This window comes from Oncorhynchus tshawytscha, linkage group LG01 (assembly GCF_018296145.1).
Source record: "Oncorhynchus tshawytscha isolate Ot180627B linkage group LG01, Otsh_v2.0, whole genome shotgun sequence".
Taxonomy (NCBI): domain Eukaryota; kingdom Metazoa; phylum Chordata; class Actinopteri; order Salmoniformes; family Salmonidae; genus Oncorhynchus; species Oncorhynchus tshawytscha.
In genome coordinates this window covers 34,242,794-34,264,186 of record NC_056429.1, presented here as the reverse complement: position 1 = coordinate 34,264,186, position 21,393 = coordinate 34,242,794, and the positions used below count along the sequence as shown (strand labels likewise).

The window sequence follows — 21,393 nt, the reverse complement described above, 5'->3', positions numbered from 1 at the left end:
GAAGCTTGCCTGGAGGGTTGTTAACACAGTGTCCAAAGAAGGGCCGGAAGTATACAGAATGGTGTCGTCTGCGTAGAGGTGGATCAGAGACTCACCAGCAGCAAGAGCGACCTCATTGATGTATACAGAGAAGAGAGTCGGTCCAAGAATTGAACCCTGTGGCACCCCCATAGAGACTGCCAGAGGTCCGGACAGCAGACCCTCCGATTTGACACACTGAACTCTATCAGAGAAGTAGTTGGTGAACCAGGCGAGGCAATCATTTGAGAACCAAGGCTGTCGAGTCTGCCGATGAGGATGTGGTGATTGACAGAGTTGAAAGCCTTGGCCAGATCAATGAATACGGCTGCACAGTAATGTTTCTTATCGATGGCGGTTAAGATATCGTTTAGGACCTTGAGCGTGGCTGAGGTGCACCCATGACCAGCTCTGAAACCAGATTGCATAGCAGAGAAGGTATGGTGAGATTTGAAATGGTCGGTAATCTGTTTGTTGACTTGGCTTTCGAAGACCTTAGAAAGGCACGGTAGGATAGATATAGGTCTGTAGCAGTTTGGGTCAAGAGTGTGTCCCCCTTTGAAGAGGGGGATGACCACAGCTGCTTTGCAATCTTTGGGAATCTCAGACGACACGAAAGAGATGTTGAACAGGCTAGTAATAGGGGTGGCAACAATTTCGGCAGATAATTTTAGAAAGAAAGTGTCCAGATTGTCTAGCCCGGCTGATTTGTAGGGGTCCAGATTTTGCAGCTCTTTCAGAACATCAGCTGAATGGATTTGGGAGAAGGAGAAATGGGGAAGGCTTGGGCGAGTTGCTGTTGGGGGTGCAGTGCTGTTGACCGGGGTAGGAGTAGCCAGGTGGAAAGCATGGCCAGATGTAGAAAAATGCTTATTGAAATTCTCAATTATGGTGGATTTATCAGTGGTGACAGTGTTTCCTATCTTCAGTGCAGTGGGCAGCTGGGAGGAGGTGTTCTTATTCTCCATGGACTTTACAGTGTCCCAGAACTTTTTTGAGTTAGTGTTGCAGGAAGCAAATTTCTGCCTGTGTATAATGGTTTCTAGCTTCCCTGAACAGCTGCATATCACGGGGGCTGTTCGATGCTAATGCAGAACGCCATAGGATGTTTTTGTGTTGGTTAAGGGCAGTCAGGTCTGGGGAGAACCAAGGGCTATATCTGTTCCTGGTTCTAAATTTCTTGAATGGGGCATGTTTATTCAAGATGGTTAGGAAGGCATTTAAAAAAAATATCCAGGCATCCTCTACTGACGGGATGAGATCAATATCCTTCCAGGATACCCCGGCCAGGTCGATTAGAAAGGCCTGCTCGCAGAAGTGTTTCAGGGAGCGTTTTACAGTGATGAGTGGAGGTCGTTTGACCGCTGACCCATTACAGATGCAGGCAATGAGGCAGTGATTGCTGAGATCTTGGTTGAAGACAGCAGAGGTGTATTTAGATGGGAAGTTGGTTAGGATGATATCTATGAGGGTGCCCGTGTTTAAGGCTTTGGGGAGGTACCTGGTAGGTTCATTGATAATTTGTGTGAGATTGAGGGCATCAAGTTTAGATTGTAGGATGGCTGGGGTGTTAAGCATGTTCTAGTTTAGGTCGTCTAGCAGCACGAACTCTGAAGATAGATGGGGGGCAATCAGTTCACATATGGTGTCCAGAGCACAGCTGGGGGCAGAGGGTGGTCTATAGCAGGCAGCAATATGTCATGTGCTAATGGAAAAGCTCTTGTCTACGGTCATCTAGTCACGCAGACAGCCTTGGCTCTCACAGATAAAAGATGTTGCACTCCGTGAAGAGACCCTTTATGGAGCTCCCCATTTCCCCAAATTCTTGGTCCTGATGTGGATGCCATTTTGGTCCAAACAGCAAAGCTGCGGAAGGACAGATAGACCCTGCAGTCTTTCATGGGTCCCCCTGCCCTGTATTACCCTACCCAAAGACAATTGCAGTCTAGACTTCAGCTCTCCCCTGTCTTGAAAGGCCACTTGGGCCCTCCCCCCCTGAACCAGCCACATCAACAGGCTCCAGGTCAGCAGTGCCACCACCAGAACAGGCAGCGGCATAACAAGCGCCGTCCCCCTGCTGAGGAGGACGGGCCCCTCAGTCATCCTGATGGGTGTTGCCCCGGGGATCGGCCCTCTTCTCTCACGCCCATCGGGTAAAGTGGGAGGAGCTTGTGGAGTCCCTCTGGGTGCTGGATACACTACTACAGGGCTACAAACTTCAGTTCCGACGCCGGCCACCACCTTTCAGAAGGGTTTGGTCAACTACAACAGCCGACCCCCTGAAAAGAGAAGCTCTCCAACTGGAGAATGCAATCAGACAACTCGAACCATCAGAACAGAACAGTGGGTTCTATGCAGTATATTTACTAGTCCCCAAGAGAGATGGTAGCTTCTGCCCCATCCTGCACTTGAGGCCTCTCAACTGGTTCTTGAAAACCCTCCCCTTCAAGATGTTCTCAGTCAAGCATCCTATAGGCTATCAGCCCAAGCCAGTGATTAACCACTGTCGATCTAAATGATTCTACTTCCATTTACCGATCCACCTGGATCACAGGAAGTTCCCACACTTTGCATTCAACGGCATACTAGTACCAAGTGTTACCTTTCAACCTCTTGCTGGAACCAAGCGCATTCACAAGATGAATTGGAGCCGCTCTAGCACCACTAACATCACAAGGGATAATAGTACTAAATTACCTAGACAATTGGCTAATCTGTGCTCAGTCAGGAGCTATGCCTCAGGTTGAACATGCAAAAAATCACCCTGGTCTCCACACAAACCGTGATATTCGTTGGCATGCGGCTCACCTCACAGAATAATAGGGTAAGGGTAAGGGTAAGTCCCTCTAAAAATAAATTGTCACATTGGATTGTAGACACTATGCAAGCGTATAGCCTAGCTGGCCACCCAGCGCCATCCTCTGTGGTAGCGCACTCCACCAGGGGAGTTGCCACCTCCTGGGCACTGCTTAAGGGAGTCCCCCTATCTGACATGCGTGGCTGCCAGCTGGGCATCCCACAGTACCTTTGCAAGGTTTTACCCGGTGAATGTGGCTGACCCTCACGGTGTGAACTCAGCTGTGCTTGGTACTACCCTCGACTCCCAACAGTAACCTGTGGTTGGGACTAGTACTGCCTCGAACGCCTATGGTGATGTGTTGCTCTAGGCTGTGGCCTATGGAAACTTGACTTATTCTGGTATTGTCATCCCATTGAGTGACTAGCATAGTGCCTCAAGCAAAATAGAATGAAGGTTACTCACGTAAACACGGTTCTATGAGCTAGGGACTATGCTATTCCAGATGTTGGATCCCTTGTAGCAAGAGTATTGGGAAAGTGAAGCTACGCACCCATGTATTTATTGGGGGTGGGTGCACGTGCATCACACCTCTGGCACGGAATTACTCTGATATTAATACCTCGACTCATCCTGCCGCCAGGCAGAAAGATACCACATTGAGTGACTAGCATAGTCGCTAGTTCATAGAACCGTGGTTATGCGAATAACTTTCATTTATCTGTCCTGATCATGTTGAGGGAGCGTGCTCACCTGAGCACGCCAACCTGCTGAGTTGAATACAATGTTGCACTTCACTAGCAATAGCTCAAGCCAAGACAGATAGAAAGTGAGGCATACGGGCCTCCCGAGTGGCGCAGCGGTCTAAGGTACTGCATCACAGTGCTTGAGGCATCCCTACAGACCCGGGTTCGATCCCAGGCTGTGTCACAACCGGCCGTGACCCTAACCCTATAATTCCTCTCGGTTTGAGTCACATTTCTGCTAAGTACGTCATTTTAATTTAGATTTTTAGGATGAACCTTGTGACAATAATTTTGAGAAATGAAAACATTATTGAAATGAAACTGTTCCATGGAAATGTGCATATAAAATAATAAGATGTGGTAGGATAAATTGTAAGCTTCACCCAACGTGCTGCCTATGGTCTTTATTATAACACGCATTACCAACATTTCTGCACACGCAAGCACATGCACACAGGTGTTCCCATGAAAAAAACTGGCCTGCCTGTAGAAATCAATTGCCCATCCAACTGATTTGTTCTGCCGCTGGCTCTGAGTGGCGGCCTGGCCCGTTCAAGATTAGGGAGGAAAATTTTTTAGAGCATGCCTAGTAAGCACATTTGGTTCCTTAGAAGTCGTATGAACGTAAAATGTTGGTTTTCCATTGGTTCTGGGAAAGAGGCCATACATTTCCTGATCTATAAAACATATATATATTTTTAAATTTACATTCTGAGAACGGAAGTGAAGTTTCGCCGGTTCTTGTAAAGTAAATGTTTAGGTTGCAGGGAGATTCTGAGAAGGTTTTACTGTGGTTCCCTGAACATTTTTTAATAACACCGCTACCTTAGTTTGAGTTAACTGTTTTGATCTCCAAGCACAGATAGGACACATGGAAATGCATTTGCTGATGCATTAATCCTGCAAAAGGTGATCAGTTAGAGTCGAGTCTATGATGTTCTGTTTGTTATCCATGGAATTAGTCCACCAGCAGGATGGAACTAGCATGCCATGTTTTTTGTTAACATACAAAGCTGTTCATTTTAGTCTATTCAAACATACGCCATTTCAAAGGAAACAAGCACTCAACATCAGGTGTGGCCAATTAGTAGGAGCGGCCAACACACCTGAACACACTTAACAGGATAGAGGATAGAGTTTTGTGGAGGCTGAGAAACATAAAACTTTCTTTGAATGTTATTAAGGGTTTCTTTGTCCCCATCAATCATCTTTCTCCCAAACCAGAAACCATGCCTCCCACCCTGCCTTGCCTTGCCTTTTTTAAGGGAAGGTATTTTAAGGGAGTATGCGAACACAAATATTTATTTCCCCTAGCCGAGTTCTGCTAGGAGCAAACCAAACCCATGTTTTCGGATGCCTTTAGCCAGGTCGGAAACATAAATATAATTCCTCTCGGTTTGATTCACAATGTTGCTAAGTATGTGAAAAGTAAAAAATATACAACAAAATAGCTAGCTCTCTTTTTCTCTGTCCTCCGGCTACACCATGGTGCTACTCTAGAGGGTACTGTAGAGCATTGCCAAACAGTGTGTTTTAATCAGTTATTTGGTGACGTGAATATATTTAGTATAGTTTTATCGAAAAAGGGTAACTTTTTTAATGTTTCACTATCCTAATATTTTTTTTGCTTTGGAGACTTGTGGGCGGAGTGCTGATGACGTCGCCCACTGTATGCTCTTTCGGTAGCCTGATTGCGTCCAGACTGAGGAAAAATCTGTAAACATTGTGTCCCTGACCACCTCTGGACCAGTCTTTTCAATGCGATATTTGTATTCAGATAGCAGAAGTCGCATGTAAGTGTCAAGTGTAGACGTGGCCCCAGACAGTGCAGAAGAGCTGAAATTCCCATACATGTACCTCTTCAGTCTACTGGAGTAGCTGGGTTACCAGGGATAAATTGGCTATGAATACAAACTACTAGGTGAGAACTGAGCTGCATTCCAAATGACAAACTATTCCTCATATAGTGCATTACTTTTAGCCAGAGGCCTCACATTTAATGGGTTTAATGGTGAACTAATAGATGTCTTAACTAAAGCACCTTTAATTGCACTGGACTACAGTTCAACTCACTTATGACATTGTGGATTTAAACAGTTTCCTCACTTCAATCATCATATTTACAATGTTGAGTGTAGTAGTAAGGCTATGATAATGTTAGTGTGTATACTGTATAAAGTAAAACTGTCAACTTTGAATTAAGGTTCTACAAATGAAGGTCTGGGTTGGGTGAAAGATTACTGGAAGAGCAGCTACAAGTTATGGACCAAGAGACCGGAATATTATACTTGGTAGAATAGGCAAAATCATGAACTAACAATGTGAAATGTGGGTTTGACGTATGCACGCTGACATGGTTGCCAGGTGTACAGTGTTTCCTCCGACACATTGGTGTGGCTGGCTTCCGGGTTGAGCGGTCATTGTGGCAAGAAGCAGTGCGGCTCCTACAGTATGTCCACCCAACACTCGCTCTTCACTCCACTCTCAGTCCCTAACAGTGCACAACGCACACATGTATACAGTAGGACCATACTTACATCTGTCAAGTTACTGTTAAAACACACTTGAATATACCATAAGGTTTATTGTAGCATATCATACAAATCCATCTGTATATACATAATGTACATATACAAGGTTCAGATTATAGTAGTTTCAGAATGCATATACTGTTGCTATAGCTGGCCTCACTGTTAACATCATCTTGAATTATTCAAAATCCAGTGTTCTTACCTTCAAAACATCTCTAAAGACACAATTCACCTTACTCGGAAATCCATTATTATTATTAACATTCCAATTTCATTCATTCCTTTTTAATAAGGAACTTTAAACAATCTTGAAACATTTGGTTTCCTTCCATTGAAACGTGTACAAACGTTAAGGCCATCTTGAAGTCATAAGGTATTGCAATGACATCTCTGAACTGATGTGTGGGTGTGTGGTGTGTGTGTGATATTACAATGTTGTACACAAGTTGGCTCCTACAGTATGTCCACCCAACACTCCATATCTTTGTAAACAGAGACCAGCTATACCCTCAAGCCTGTCCGAATGTAGCTAGTTAGCAGTCCAATTGCATTTCCCAGAAATTCCACTTGCACGATTGATGCAATAACAATAAAACTGCTCTGCTAGCATTGTTAAGAAATAAAACAAAAAACTAAGGCACTTCTAGGATGAAAATATGGCAGTAGGGCAAATTGGGTAGCAGATTTGACAGGTAGGATACAATGGGAAGAGGGGAAAAAAAATCTATTACCCAAAATTTCAGACTGAAATGGCAGCAATCTTTAACCTCCGCAGAAGACTCAAGACTGTGCATTCACTGGATTGTGTGCAGTGGCGATCTTGAGCATCTCGTCCTGTACCTTCGCAAGGCACAGTATCCGAGAGAAATAACTTCATATATTCGTGTTCATAGGATTTGAACACCTACAATGATAAATGGGTTACGAGTTGGAGAATATAATCTAATTTCCCAACACTTGGTTGCACAATAGTGACTTGTTTACAGTCCAATTCAGTTGGTTACATACAGAAGTTCGGCTTTAGATCAAACTAGACTGAAAGTCTCACCCCCCTTTCATTCTACCCTACCACCACTGACCTCCAAGTCAATGAGGAATGGGCCCAGAAAGTTGGCATTGAAATGGGGGCAAATTGCATAACTTCCCTGCTTTGATCTGGTGCACTGTTCAGTGCAAAAAGCTAAACCTTCTTCAATCGGATTCTGTCATTGTGAGGTAGTGTTCACCTGAGCCTCAAAGCAAAGCGTTTATAAAATGACCTCTGTCTGTGAGGCCCAATGTCCACTGCAGAGGGCATGTCAACACCCACAACTGTTCAGCCAAAGCCGGTCTCTGGTTCAACTTACATTTCGTGTTGAGAGGAAAGTAAACATTTATTTTCAGTCACTATAGGGCACATACACTGTCTGATAAAGAAGAACCTTTGTGTGCAATAGTGTGTATAGTTCCTCCGAATATATTTTCCCCCAGGGGTAGAATTAGTAAACGACTGATTAATTGTACAGGAAGCTTTGACTTGCAAACTATCTCTCTGATTCGCTGGTTCAGCACTTTTCAATGATAACATCCTTTATTGGTGTCCCACAAGCCAAGGCGGCCTATAAAGGAAGCCGCCTTTCTGGAACTACACCTCCCAGCAGCTCCGTTTCTCTGAGGCACGCCTGGTCCTGATTGGCCCTCCAGCCCTAGAGCAAACCGGTCCAAAGGTTGTAGCAGGCTGTGTTGATCACAGACTCCAGATGATGGTACATGGACACCAGCTGGGGTGGGGGGCTGTTGCTAGGCTGCGGTTGGGATGGCAACGGCTCCCTAAACACAACCTTGAGGCTCTGGTGGGAGGCAACAAAGATAAATTGAAAATGTCATCTCATGTTATAGCTTATAAGGAATTCATACACAGTATTGGAGAAGCTATATAATAATATAAATGGGATTTTAAGAGTGAGAGCATATCAAGGGGCAGGCATCCCAATTACTCACCGTTTTTCCTGCCTTAGTGTCAAGGAAAACCAGAACAAAGCAGTCAGTGAATTTCTGGTTTAGGACAGCCTGAAAGAGAAAATAAGAGAATTGCAGGGCAACTGTTTATTTTAAGCTATAATGACTTACTTAACAACACCCCCTATTCCACACAATATAACTTGGAACAAAAATAGGTGACTGCCTACAGTTAATAGGTGGATGGGATCTTGTGTTTGCGCTGTTTAAGTCTTTTTCCCTCTGGAACAAAAAAGTTATTGTGTGTGTCGTTTGCTAGGGAGGGAGGGAGAGGTGGAGTTTATGTCACCAACTACAGTACTAGAGCAGAACATCTCCAGAAGAAAAAAAAGTCAGGGGATGTTCTTTTGATCTCAACTCTCTCAATTACCATATTAAGTAGAGAGTAACCTCTTGACACAGAAGAGGAGATGAAATTTCCCCACAAGACTCCCATAATCCCCCTTGAGAGCCACGCTTCACATTTTTACACAATGTCAAAACCCTTCTTCCAAACTGCAGAGGTCTCACAATTTTACATGTTTGAACAGACCATTTTTCCCCCCCTTTCTTCCTTCTTCACACTCAATAGTTATTTTTCTCCCCTGTTACCTATGAAAGTTAGAAGCCTGAGAGAAACAGCTGAGTTTCATTTAGAAAAGTTCAAGGTGACTTGAGGCAGTTCCTTATAACGGATTAGTCCAGTAGAACTGAACAAAAATCTAAAACGCAAAAATTTCAACAATTTTACTGAGTTACAGTTCATATAAGGATATCAGTCCATTGAAATAAATTCATTAGGCCCTAATCTTTGGATTTCACATGACTGTGAATACAGATAATCATCTGTTGGTCACAAATACCCCCCAAAATAAAAAGGTAGGGGCATGGATCAGAAAACAGGTCAGTTTCTGGTGTGACCACCATTTCCCTCATGTAGCGCGACACATCTCCTTCACATAGAGTTGATCAGGCTGTTGATTTTGGCCTGTGGAATGATGTCCCACTCCTCTTCGATGGATGTGCGAAGTTGCTGGAAATTGGCGGGAACTGAAACACGCTGTTGTACACCTCAATCCAGAGCATCACAAACGTGCTCAATGTCTGGTGAGTATGCAGGCCATGGAAGAACTGGGACATTTTCAGATTGTGTACAGCTCCTTGCGACATGGAGCCATGCAGTATCATGCTGAAACATGAGGTGATGGAAGCAGATGAAAGGCACAGCCATGGGCCTCAGGATCTTGCCATCGATAAAATGCAATTGAGTTGGTTGTCCGTAGCTTATGCCTGCCCATACCATAACCCCATCATGAGGCATTCTGTTCACAACATTGACATCAGCAAACCACTCGCCCACACGACGCCATACATGCTGTCTGCCATCGGTACAGTTGAAACCGGGATTCATCAGTGAAGAGCACACTTCTCCAGCATGACAGTGGCCATCGAAGGTGAGCATTTGCCCACTGAAGTCAGTTACAACGCCGAACTGCAGTCAGGGTCAAGACCCCAGTGAGGATGACAAGCACGCAGATGAGCTTCCTTGAGACGGGTTCTGGCAGGCTGTGCAGAAATTCTTCATTGTGCAAACCCACAGTTTCATCAGCTGTCCGGGTGGCTGGTCCCAGACGATACCGCAGGTGAAGAATCCGAATGTGGGCTGGCGTGGTTACACGTGGTCTGCGGTTGGACGTACTGCCAAATTCTATAAAACGACATTGGAGGCAGCTTATGGTAGAGAAATTAACATTACATTATCTGGGAACAGCTCTGGTGGACATTCCTGCAGTCAGCATGCCAAATGCACTCTCCCTTTAAAACTTGAGACATCTGTGGCATTGTGTTGTGTGACAAAACTGCCCATTTTAGAGTGGCCTTTTACTGTCCCCAGCACAAGTTGCACCTGTGTAATGATCATTCTGTTTAATCAGCTTTTTGATATGCCACACCTGTCAGGTGGATGGATTATCTTGGCAAAGGAGAAATGTTCACTAACAGGGATGTAAGCAAATGTGCCCACATATTTTAAGAGAAGTAAGCTTTTTGTGCGTATGGAACATTTCTGGGATCTTTTATTTCAGCTTATGAAACATGGGACCAACATTTTACATGCTGTGATTATATTTTTGTTCAGTTTAAAAAGTTGACCTTCAAAATCCATTGAAATCAAATAGGGGACAGAGGGAGGGAATTAATGATTGAATATTACATATATAGATTGATATAGTATTTGTCTTGAATGCATTTAATAAACAGTGGAGTCCAATGACTGAGCTATGGGAACTTTGATAGAGGCACCCGGTGGTTTTGATGTTGTTGCATACAATGTCACGATACAGTTTGGCTTGAGGCGGATGGAATCATTTGAATGTGGAGTAGAGAACAGGGGATGATTCATTTGCCTAGTGGGGTGCTTTCCCCTGTTAATCTGCATTATATTCTGGGTCACATTGAATCAGCTGGAGGTGCAGTAGCTGGTGGTGCTGTAGTCCAGTGGTTCCCAAACTTTTGGGTGCGGAGAGATAGGGGGAGATGAACAAATGCAATTGTTCTTGTTCTTTTTGAAAGTCAGGCTTTCAACGTACTCTTGAAAGTTGTAATAGTTGAATGCACAAGGTGCAATTTTGAAATTGGGTAGTGCATCAGTAGGTTTCCTCTTGTCATGTCAGTGATTGCAGAACTTAGAGAGCTATTTATATATTGTCAGAAATAGGGGGGGGTGGCACCTCATAATATACTGGGATGGGATGTGTTCAGTGGGGAGAAGTGTTTTGATACTTTTTCCATTGCAGATTATGCTACGTGTGCCCTACTGAACATGACCCTGATTTAGTGGGGGTTGAGCTCTGAAGGCCGCACTCTGGAACCTATTTTGACAAACCATTTGAATTCTACTGTGATTGTGGAGTGGCAGTTTTGACATGTTCTTGTAGTGTTTATATTTTATACATTATATTAGTTGTTCTGTTCTTACCAGATACTGAATGCCACTGTCATCAAAGTGTCGGCAGCTCTGAGGGAATCGAGTCAGCAGCACTTTGATCAGACTCTGGTACCAGCTGGGACTCATGGTTAGGAAACAGTCCTGGAACCGAGAGAGAGGACACAAAGCTTTAAAAAAAAGAAGTGTTATTGTTCAACATTTCGACCCAAAAGTATTCATCAGGCTTCTGAACTACAGACAAAGAAATGGCTTGACCCTACATGTTACCACCCACACACAAAACCGCTTCAGCAACATAAGAACTATTGCTAAAACTGGAGGAACAAATAGCCTACACACACTGACAAAAGATGCATTAGGAATTAAGATAAAAAGTAAAGATATTTCAAAGTCTTCTAGATATTACCTTCCAAATTAAAAATGCAGAAATAGTACACATCCAATTACTAAGCTGGCTTTGAATCTAAAATGTATAAAACATTTCTTGGCTGAGAATCTGTGATTCCCTGGCATACATTATGAATAGCAGCAATTGATGCAGGCAGAGAAGAGGATCGGGAGGGAAGGCAAAGCGGGGGGGTGAGCTGTAGGCAGCTTTTCAACGGCGACCCCTGCAATGCTGTAGAGCCTACTCAGTTCTCAACGTGCATACTTTACTACACACTCTTAATCTGTTCTCTCAGCTCGCTGGCAGTGAAGTTTCCATTCCACTTCTTTTTTCTTTATCACACGGCCATATAAATAGTACGTTTGGGTTTTTAAATGAGGACTTTCCTGTTGATAATTGCTGAGATCCCCGTGGGAAAGACAGAGCGGGTATTATCTTGGAAGAGGGCGGCTCTTTACTGTGTAGCTATACCTCCACACTAAATTGAAGTGTAGATCTTTTACTACATAATGATATAATAATGTTGTTTTTTTTTCATTGAAAGGCTGTTCTCCACTGTCCCAAATGGCGCCCCATTGCCTATATACTAGGAAATAGGGTTTGGGAAGAATCCCATGCTAACATCCTAGTCAGAATGAATACCTTCTGCACGTTGGGCTTCTGAGCATCGAGAAGCTTCAACCTCATGATGCATTTGATAATAGTTTCAGTTCATCTTTAACGAGACATCATTTAAATTAAATTACATTTGTTACTAGAAAAGAGTATCATCAGACACATTCTATGTGTAGTTCAATTTGGTTTAAAATCTATTTTGAAGCTGGGGATCACATGTAGCCAGAGTAGACCTCTGGTAGCTGAGCGCTATCCCCTAGTTGTGAGTAGCATGTAGACTTCTGAAATGCCCAGAGGGGTCAGGGGGTATAAAACAAACTCACAGGTTGCATCCCTAATGGTACCCTATTCCCTAAAACGGTGCACTACTGTTGACCAGAGCCCACAGTCCATTGTCAAAAGTAGGTAACTATATAGGGAATAGGGATGTAACTACAGAATAGATCAAATATGACACTGGCACAGTGGAGTAGCTACATGTAATCACAATGCCCATATCTGCATTCAGTGCATTTATACATTCTCCAACTGCGCATGACGATACGACGGCAGCACTCTCCTCATGTTGCAGTCACTGTAAAGCTTGTGTGGTTAATATATGGAGGATACGGCCTGGTCTTGGCTCCATTCTCCACCTGCCTCCCCGTCTCAGCTCTGATGGGATGAGCTGCTGCGGTGCACTGTGGGAAGGCTCTAAGACTCGAAGGAACTGTCAGTCACACAGTGAGGAGCCCAGTAGCCCACAACCACTGGATCAGGAAAAGTATGGGGGCTTTTAGAGGGAGCATGTGATTATCAGGATTCCTTTCTCCATGGATGTGTTTCTCTCCTGTTTCGACACGCACAAGAAACATGTGTACACACACACACACACACACACACCTCTCTCTGTGATTATCACTATTCATCCAAGGATGCGGTGGAGTCGTGCCATGTCATTTCAGCAAGCCATGACACCCACCATCTCAGATTGTTCTGAAATTCTTTCTGTAGTTAGAAACAGCTAAGATTGGCATTTCTGCAATTTAAAAAAAAAACATTTTATTTCACCTCAGCAACATTAAACGAATTGATTGCACTCAAATTGGCCACTTTTATTTCTAGGATCCAGATAATATCCAATAAATATAGTACCCAACATCCAATTTGTACCAACATTTTTCCTACCAATGAGTAAGACATGAGGAATCCCCCCCAAAAATGTCAAAAAGCCCCCCACACCCTGTGCCAATCCCACCCCAACAACCAGTATAAATTCTTTATGTTTGACAATGTAGTATGAAGCTGCGGCGAGGAGCATTGCTTCTCCATACTATGTAATGTATTCCCTGTGAATCTGGTGATGTGTTTTTCCTCTTTTCAGAGAAAATAGTAATTGAAGTCGCTTGCATTATTTACCTTAAAGTAGTGCGAAAGTACCAGGACGCTTCTGTTCCTATTATACCGCCACACTCATCCATTGTGCTGGTCTCTTGTCTTTATTAAATAGGTGACAACATTTCCTTTACAACTTTGGGTAGAAAACCAAATAGGGCTGTCCCCGACTAAAAAAAAATCTTGGTCGACCGAGCGTCATCCTGTTCTTTCGACCAATCGATTGGCCCATATATAGGCAGACACACCCCTATGTGTTTGAATAAAATAAACTACATATGCAGTGAGCTTGTCTGATGCTTTAACCATACTGTTTGATGACATAATTAAGACACAAAAATGACTCAAGAAAGAGTCAGATGGTCACGCTATGTTAAAAAAAATGACAGCGAGTTCCTGTGTGACTGGCGCACGCCGTCTCGCTCTCCTCCCTACAGCAGCGGAAAGGCACCACAGCACAGCAAGTGTTTATTGCGCTGTCCGTGCTGAAGCTTCAACATTATTTCAGCCATTTAGTTTCTTACTTGTTTCTGACTGAAAAGTTGTTACCGAAAACCCAAATTTGTTTAGGAAAAACATTCCCTATTCCCTCAACCCTTGCTCTCTTTACATGGCACGCATGTAACCAATAGGGCCTGACCTATAGCCTATCATAATCACATCAATAAATGGGTTATAACAAACTCCAAACACAGTAACACATGACAGCACAATGGATGTGGAAAAATAAACTCGAAACGGGTGAATGTTTACTGGTTGCTCAGAAGGGAAAGGGGAAGTCAGATCTGTGGAAGACATTGAGTTAGTTGTGGAAACTACTGGAGATCAAGAAAAAAGGAGGGTATAGGAGCAAGCGATGTGTGAGTATTGTGTGCCAAACAGTTGACTACAATATATTTTTTTCAAACCCTTTGGATCAGTGTAAACACTAAATAAATAAGTGTACCAGGGAGGCTGTAAAGCCTTTATTACAGCAGACTAAAAACAGTTGCATGCATTTGTGAATTGCAGTTTATTTATTGTTTAGGCAAATTATTCAAAGCTCCCTTTGTTATTTCATTTTAAAACTAAAATGCTTGATTGAATTTCAAAGCCTGAATGTCTCGTGTGCTGTGTGATGGCATGAACGAATGAATGATAGATTGATACTGTAGCCTATATATGGAAATATAGGCCTAAGTAAGTTATGGTATTAACCTCTCTGCGCACGGAACCCGGTAGCGGGATGAAATTCGACAACATACGGTGATCGCTACATAAAAAGTCATATTAAACAAACATTCATGAAAATACAAGTGTCTCACATGTTTCAAAAGCCAAGAATCTTGCTAATCCAACTGCATTGTCAGATTTAAAAAAGGATTTACTGCGAAAGAATACAATGCGATTATCTGAGGACAGAGCCCCATAAAAAACAACTATTTCAACCAGCACAGGCGTAACAAAATCACAAGCTGCAATAAAATAAATTGTTTACCTTTGACCATCTTCCTCTGTTTGCAATCCCAATGCTCATTGTTACACAATGAATGGTCTATTGTTTGATAAAATAAATTTTTATAGCCTAACACGAAACATTTTGTGAACCGCTTGTGTTGTGAATTCCGTCTCATTCCATTTTCGACGACACACTCGAGGTAAATACACACACAAAACGTGACTTTTCCAGTCATATACAAAGAGCACTAATGATATCGACATTACTTATTATTATAATGATAATTGTAATAACAATAAGAAGGAGATCAAAAAAAGATTATAGTGTTTTGCTATTGTAATGGCATTGGGTTGCATGGGTTTAATGGTAAAATTCCACTAATCACAATACATGCAGTGCTTTCAGAAAGAATTCACACCCCTTGACTTTTTTCACATTTAGTTGAATTACAAAGTGGGATTAAAATGGATTTGTCATTTTTTTGTCAACAATCTACATAAAATACTCTAATGTCAGTGGAAGAAAGATTCAATTTAAAAAAAAACATTTTAATTTTTTTTTTTTAAATCACACTAATATATTTTGATTAGATAACTATTCAATCCCGAGTCAATACATGTTAGAATCACCTTTGGCAGTGATTACAGCTGTGAGCCTTTCTGGGTAAGTCCCTAAGAGCGTCGCACACCTGGATTGCACAATATTTGCCCATTATTCTTTAAAAAATTATTCAAGCGGTGTCAAGTTGGTTGATCATTGCTAGACAGCCATTTTCAAGACTTGCCATAGATTTTCAAGCCGATTTAAATCAAAACTAACTAGGCCACTCAGGATTACTTCATGTCATCTTGGTAAGCAACTCAAGTGTGTATTTGGTTTTGTGTTTTAGGTCATTGTCCTGCTGAAAGGTACATTTCTACCTGTCTACTTGTGTCTGTAGTTGCTCAAAACCATTGCCCCAACCATTGTGTAATTGGAGTAGGGTACTTTTAATTATTGGAGCTCTGAAGAAAGGCCTTTATTTTACAAAGCCAACAGGTGAAGGATGGCTATATCGTTAACATCAATAACAAACTTCTGGGTTAAAAAGTGTTTAAAAAAAAAAGTTATTGCAGAAGATAATCTGTTCTCAGTAACTAAATGTATCCATCTAACAAACACAAAAGGCTAACAGGAAACTCTACAACACTGACACAATGCATGCTTATCTAACTCAAGAGGTACATAGCCAAATCAAAATCAGCACTGGAACGCAATATCCTAATATGGACATGACGTGATACTGGAAATTAGGCTTTTGAAAACAATACATATGTACAGCTGACTGGAACCATCCAATCGCTCTGAACGGCTGCACAATCCAATCAGTGACCGGATGTGTTTTAATGATGGGTGTAGATGGCTCTATAATAATTATGCCTCTTGCTGTATGTGTACAGTAGGGTGCTGATAGGCGTTTGAGATGTTTCCTAAACAGGAAGAGCAGCAAACAGATGCTGTCAAATCAACACAGCAGCTACTGCTAAAGCAATAAGCGAATAGAGGCGATACAAACAGGACCTCAGAAAGACACGTTTTATCATACATCACTGCACATCTGAGTGAGTCAGTGAGGAAGGAGGGTTTGTGTGTAAACAGGAGAGCAAGGTCAGGGTCAATCATTGAAAAGTAAATGAGGAATATTGAGTATTGGAATTTCAGCTTATTTCCTAAATTGACTGACTAGAAATCGAATGGGCCCCGAACCAGCAGGAAAGACATCAATATGAAGTATGGCGGTGAGGTGAGCTGGTGTGGTCTGTAGTGGAGTGAGGTACAGTGTGTTCTTTACCAACTGTGGGTCGATCTCCTCGACAGATCGACTCTGCACGGCGTTGAGGAGCTCCTCCAATTCGCTGAAGGACAGTTTGCTCAGCTTGAGCTTGTCCATGGCCAGGTGATGGTGTTCACCATGGAACAGCCTCCTCCACAGATTATCCCTGCGACAGTGGCCCATGGCCTGCTCCACGCTCGCCTGGATCTGCCTCCGTGCACAGCCCACCTGGATGGATTTATTTGACTCATTTAAAATACATTGCCTATAATCTCATGTACATGCCACATTGGCAATAACTACGACGTAAATATATCGGTACACTGATTTCTTTAGTTATACTAACATAGTAACCTATTCCTTTTTTAAAAAACAGAAATGAACCTAGTATGAAATAGTAACCTACAGTTTCTTCATCCATGCGAGTACAATGTTACGCATATTAAATAGTTCAAGATTAAAAACACAATTAAGTTCTAGCAGTCCTGGAGAACCCTACCTCCTGATTGAGTAGAGGGAACAGAGGAGAGGGGTAGAGGAGTCCCTGGGCCCCAGACCCAGACCTCCGGCGGCCAGTCAGGGGGTAAAACTCGTTCCCGTCGCTGGGGGTAGAGATGGTGTCTGGGGCTGAGGTTGCAGGTGGGGTCTCCTCCCAGAGGTCCGGTTCAGGGTCCCGTGCGCCGCCCAGTTCTGTCCCTCTCTCAGGGGGAACCTTTTCTCCCAGGTCGCGGGCCTCTCGGTGTATCTGGGGAAGCTTTTTGAAGCGCCGCATGTCAGCAGTCAGCCGGGGGAACAGCTCTCGCTGACTGGTCATGATCACGTAGTAACGCAGCCTGAACCATTAAACAGACACAGATTGAAAAGACAGACAAGTCACTCTCAATGCAGTGCAATAAACCTCTTACATACACAGAGATATTGGTACAATAAACTGCTTCATGTTGTGTAACCTACTGTACAGAATACTAACCTACTGTTTTCAATAGCAACCTACTGTACGAAATTGTAACCTACAAAATTGTAGCCTTTCCCCAATTTTCAAAAGAAACCATTTCCCCACAGCATTTCAGAGGATTGAAGAAGGGGAAATGGGATACCTAGTCAGTTGCGCAACTGAATGTTATTCAACCAACACGTCTTCCTCATTTAACCCTCTGAACAAGAGGTGCGCGTGGCTGCCTTAAATCGACAACCATGTCATCGGCTCCCATGTTGGGGGTTAACTGCCTTGCTCAAGGACAAAAGAGAGCAACATGGTTTTCACCACATGTATACCCTGGTCTAACCCGTCTGACAAGGAGTAATTACTTCCCCCATCCATTGTGTGATATTTATACAACGGGTGGGTCTAATCACGGATGCTGATTGGCATGCTTCAAGAGGGCCACCATTGTTCCTGTTCCCAAGAAAGCTAAGGTAACTGAGCTAAACGACTACCGCCCCGTAGCACTCACATCCGTCATCATGAAGTGCTTTGAGAGACTAGTCAAGGACCATATCACCTCCACCCTACCTGACACCCTTGACCCACTCCAATTTGCTTACCGCCCAAATAGGTCCACAGACGATGCAATCTCAACCACACTGCACACTGCCCTAACCCATCTGGACAAGAGGAATACCTATGTGAGAATGCTGTTCATCGACTACAGCTCGGCATTCAACACCATAGTACCCTCCAAGCTCGTCATCAAGCTCGAGACCCTGGGTCTCGACCCCGCCCTGTGCAACTGGGTACTGGACTTCCTGACGGGCCGCCCCCAGGTGGTGAGGGTAGGCAACAACATCTCCTCCCCGCTGATCCTCAACACTGGGGCCCCACAAGGGTGCGTTCTGAGCCCTCTCCTGTACTCCCTGTTCACCCACGACTGCGTGGCCATGCACGCCTCCAACTCAATCATCAAGTTTGCGGACGACACAACAGTGGTAGGCTTGATTACCAACAACGACGAGACGGCCTACAGGGAGGAGGTGAGGGCCCTCGGAGTGTGGTGTCAGGAAAATAACCTCACACTCAACGTCAACAAACCTAAGGAGATGATTGTGGACTTCAGGAAACAGCAGAGGGAACACCCCCCATCCACATCGATGGAACAGTAGTGGAGAGGGTAGCAAGTTTTAAGTTCCTCGGCATACACATCACAGACAAACTGAATTGGTCCACTCACACAGACAGCATCGTGAGGAAGGCGCAGCAGCGCCTCTTCAACCTCAGGAGGCTGAAGAAATTCGGCTTGTCACCAAAAGCACTCACAAACTTCTACAGATGCACAATCGAGAGCATCCTGGCGGGCTGTATCACCGCCTGGTATGGCAACTGCACCGCCCTCAACCGTAAGGCTCTCCAGAGGGTAGTGAGGTCTGCACAACGCATCACCGGGGGCAAACTACCTGCCCTCCAGGACACCTACACCACCCGATGCTACAGGAAGGCCATAAAGATCATCAAGGACATCAACCACCCGAGCCACTGCCTGTTCACCCCGCTGTCATCCAGAAGGCGAGGTCAGTACAGGTGCATCAAAGCTGGGACCGAGAGACTGAAAAACAGCTTCTATCTCAAGGCCATCAGACTGTTAAACAGCCACCACTAACATTGAGTGGCTACTGCCAACACACTGTCAATGACACTGACTCTACTCCAGCCACTTTAATCATGGGAATTGATGGGAAATGATGTAAATATATCACTAGCCACTTTAAACAATGCTACCTTATATAATGTTACTTACCCTACATTGTTCATCTCATATGCATACGTTGATACTGTACTCTATATCATCGACTGCATCCTTATGTAATACATGTATCACTAGCCACTTTAACTATGCCACTTGGTTTACATACTTATCTCATATGTATATACTGTACTCGATATCATCTACTGTATCTTGCCTATGCTGCTCTGTACCATCACTCATTCATATATCCTTATGTACATATTCTTTATCCCCTTACACTGTGTATAAGACAGTAGTTTTTTTTGGAATTGTTAGTTAGATTACTTGCTCGTTATTACTGCATTGTCGGAACTAGAAGCACAAGCATTTCGCTACACTCGCATTAACATCTGCTAACCATGTGTATGTGACAAATAAAATTTGATTTGATTTGATTTGGGTTAAAACCGCATTCCAGCCGGTGTCTATTCCACAAGTTAGCACCAGCTAAATCTACGACGTTAAAATGCCCGTTCACCCATCTGACTGCGCAATCCACTGTCTCATCAGCTCAGCCAGGCAATTTATAAACTAGATCTACACTGGACCTCAGCAGATGTCTCTCTCCCTCCGACTGCTCCTCAAATGGTGCGGCATTGTGACACACCAGCAGGGACACGTCAAAATCGTCATGGTGACGCAGGCCTTCCAGGTCCTTGTAAGAGCCCGAGCTGGAGGAGAAGAATAGGTCATGAATAATGTATCTTTTAAAGTCGCAGAGGTGTGTGTGTGTGTGTGTGTCCATAAACCTACCTGTTCCAAAGCGCCACCAGAGCGTACTCATGCAGGTCGGAGCTGGGTGGCGCTCCCTTCTTGCCTTCGCTGGTCATTGCAACCTTGGACATGCGAAGGGGCTTCATGCCATAGGTGCCAGCGTGGTCAGTGATGTAGTTATACAGCTGGTGGGCTGTGATCATCCCCGTAGAGATAGAGAAACTCCCTGACAGACAGACAGGTAGAGAGCATGAGCTCACTGACAGGACATAGGCCTAGATTCAACCCAACACGGATTAGTAACCTGCGCACAGCGACATACTTTCAAAGGCAATTTCCCAGATGTTCACGGAGACCATGCTCACTGTTTAGGCTCAAGCAGAGATCACATGTGAAAGTGAAATCACAAAGCACAGGTGGTTTATGTTAAAGCACAGTCTTAACCATGTTCCTACTGCTGGGACTCATCTTCGCAGCAGCATCCGGGTCTACTTGTTTAGGTGGGCTGGCTCAGACTCACCCTGGAAGACGTGATTGCGTCCGAACTTGGGGATGTCAGGGTGATGAGCAATGAAGTCCTCCAGGAAGCCGGTCAGCTGGTATCCCTGCCGCAGGGTCATGTGACAGCCCACCAGGTACTGGTGCACCACCCGCAGGTGGAAGTCATAGCTGAACGAGTGCACGTGCATCAGGTCACGCACCTTATCACACTCCTCTGTGAACAGCATGGAGAGCTGGAGGTGAGAGAGAGGGGGGGGCGACACAGTGTAGACCCTCACTACCGAGTTCATTAAGGGTTGCGGGGATGGGATTGAATGGGATACACCACACAAACACACAGACAGTCAAACGCACACACGCACGCACACAATGGAACCTAGCAATCACCTAGTCCAGAGGAAGAAGATCCCCATGACCTAACCTACCCAGCATCCTTCGCATCCTCAGATCATGACCTTAAACCCCAAACCCCTTTTTTCAAGTCGATACATTCTTAAAATCATCTGAATTCTCCTGGATTAAAATCGAGCCAGCATTGGCAGTATCATATGCACAATTCAATGTTTTATAATAGCGTTTGTAAAGTTAGGCCCAGCGCCTCTCTCGCTCTCTGCATTGCTATCGGTCTAGTGTCTAATAGTGATAGCAGCCCCATTAAACTGTTGTCTACAGCCATTGTCTGTCTGTGTTGTATCCATCCAATCTGTGGCAGCATGCACTTAAAGTGCTTATACTGCAACGCTACTCCCAACCCTCCTTTGTGAGAGCCTTTCGTAAGCAACTGTGATATCAATCAATTTCACAATTGTATATC

General features: G+C 44.0%; 1 protein-coding gene across 4 annotated transcripts in view; it reads right to left on the bottom strand.

Moving 5' to 3' along the window:
* Window positions 1–6,125: 6,125 nt before the first annotated feature.
* LOC112249907 (SZT2 subunit of KICSTOR complex) overlaps window positions 6,126–21,393 on the bottom strand; it is a 151,871-nt gene continuing 136,603 nt past the window's right edge. For all 4 annotated transcript variants that reach the window (XM_024419663.2, XM_042320730.1, XM_024419672.2 and 1 more), the window contains 8 exons: window positions 20,599–20,812; window positions 20,118–20,304; window positions 19,913–20,035; window positions 17,144–17,477; window positions 16,663–16,872; window positions 11,047–11,157; window positions 8,073–8,141; window positions 6,126–7,921 (listed from right to left, as the gene is read on the bottom strand). In XM_024419663.2, the coding sequence (XP_024275431.1) occupies window positions 7,778–7,921; window positions 8,073–8,141; window positions 11,047–11,157; window positions 16,663–16,872; window positions 17,144–17,477; window positions 19,913–20,035; window positions 20,118–20,304; window positions 20,599–20,812 (1,392 nt within the window). In that variant the 3' untranslated portion in view covers window positions 6,126–7,777. The remainder of the gene's footprint in view (window positions 7,922–8,072; window positions 8,142–11,046; window positions 11,158–16,662; window positions 16,873–17,143; window positions 17,478–19,912; window positions 20,036–20,117; window positions 20,305–20,598; window positions 20,813–21,393) is intronic.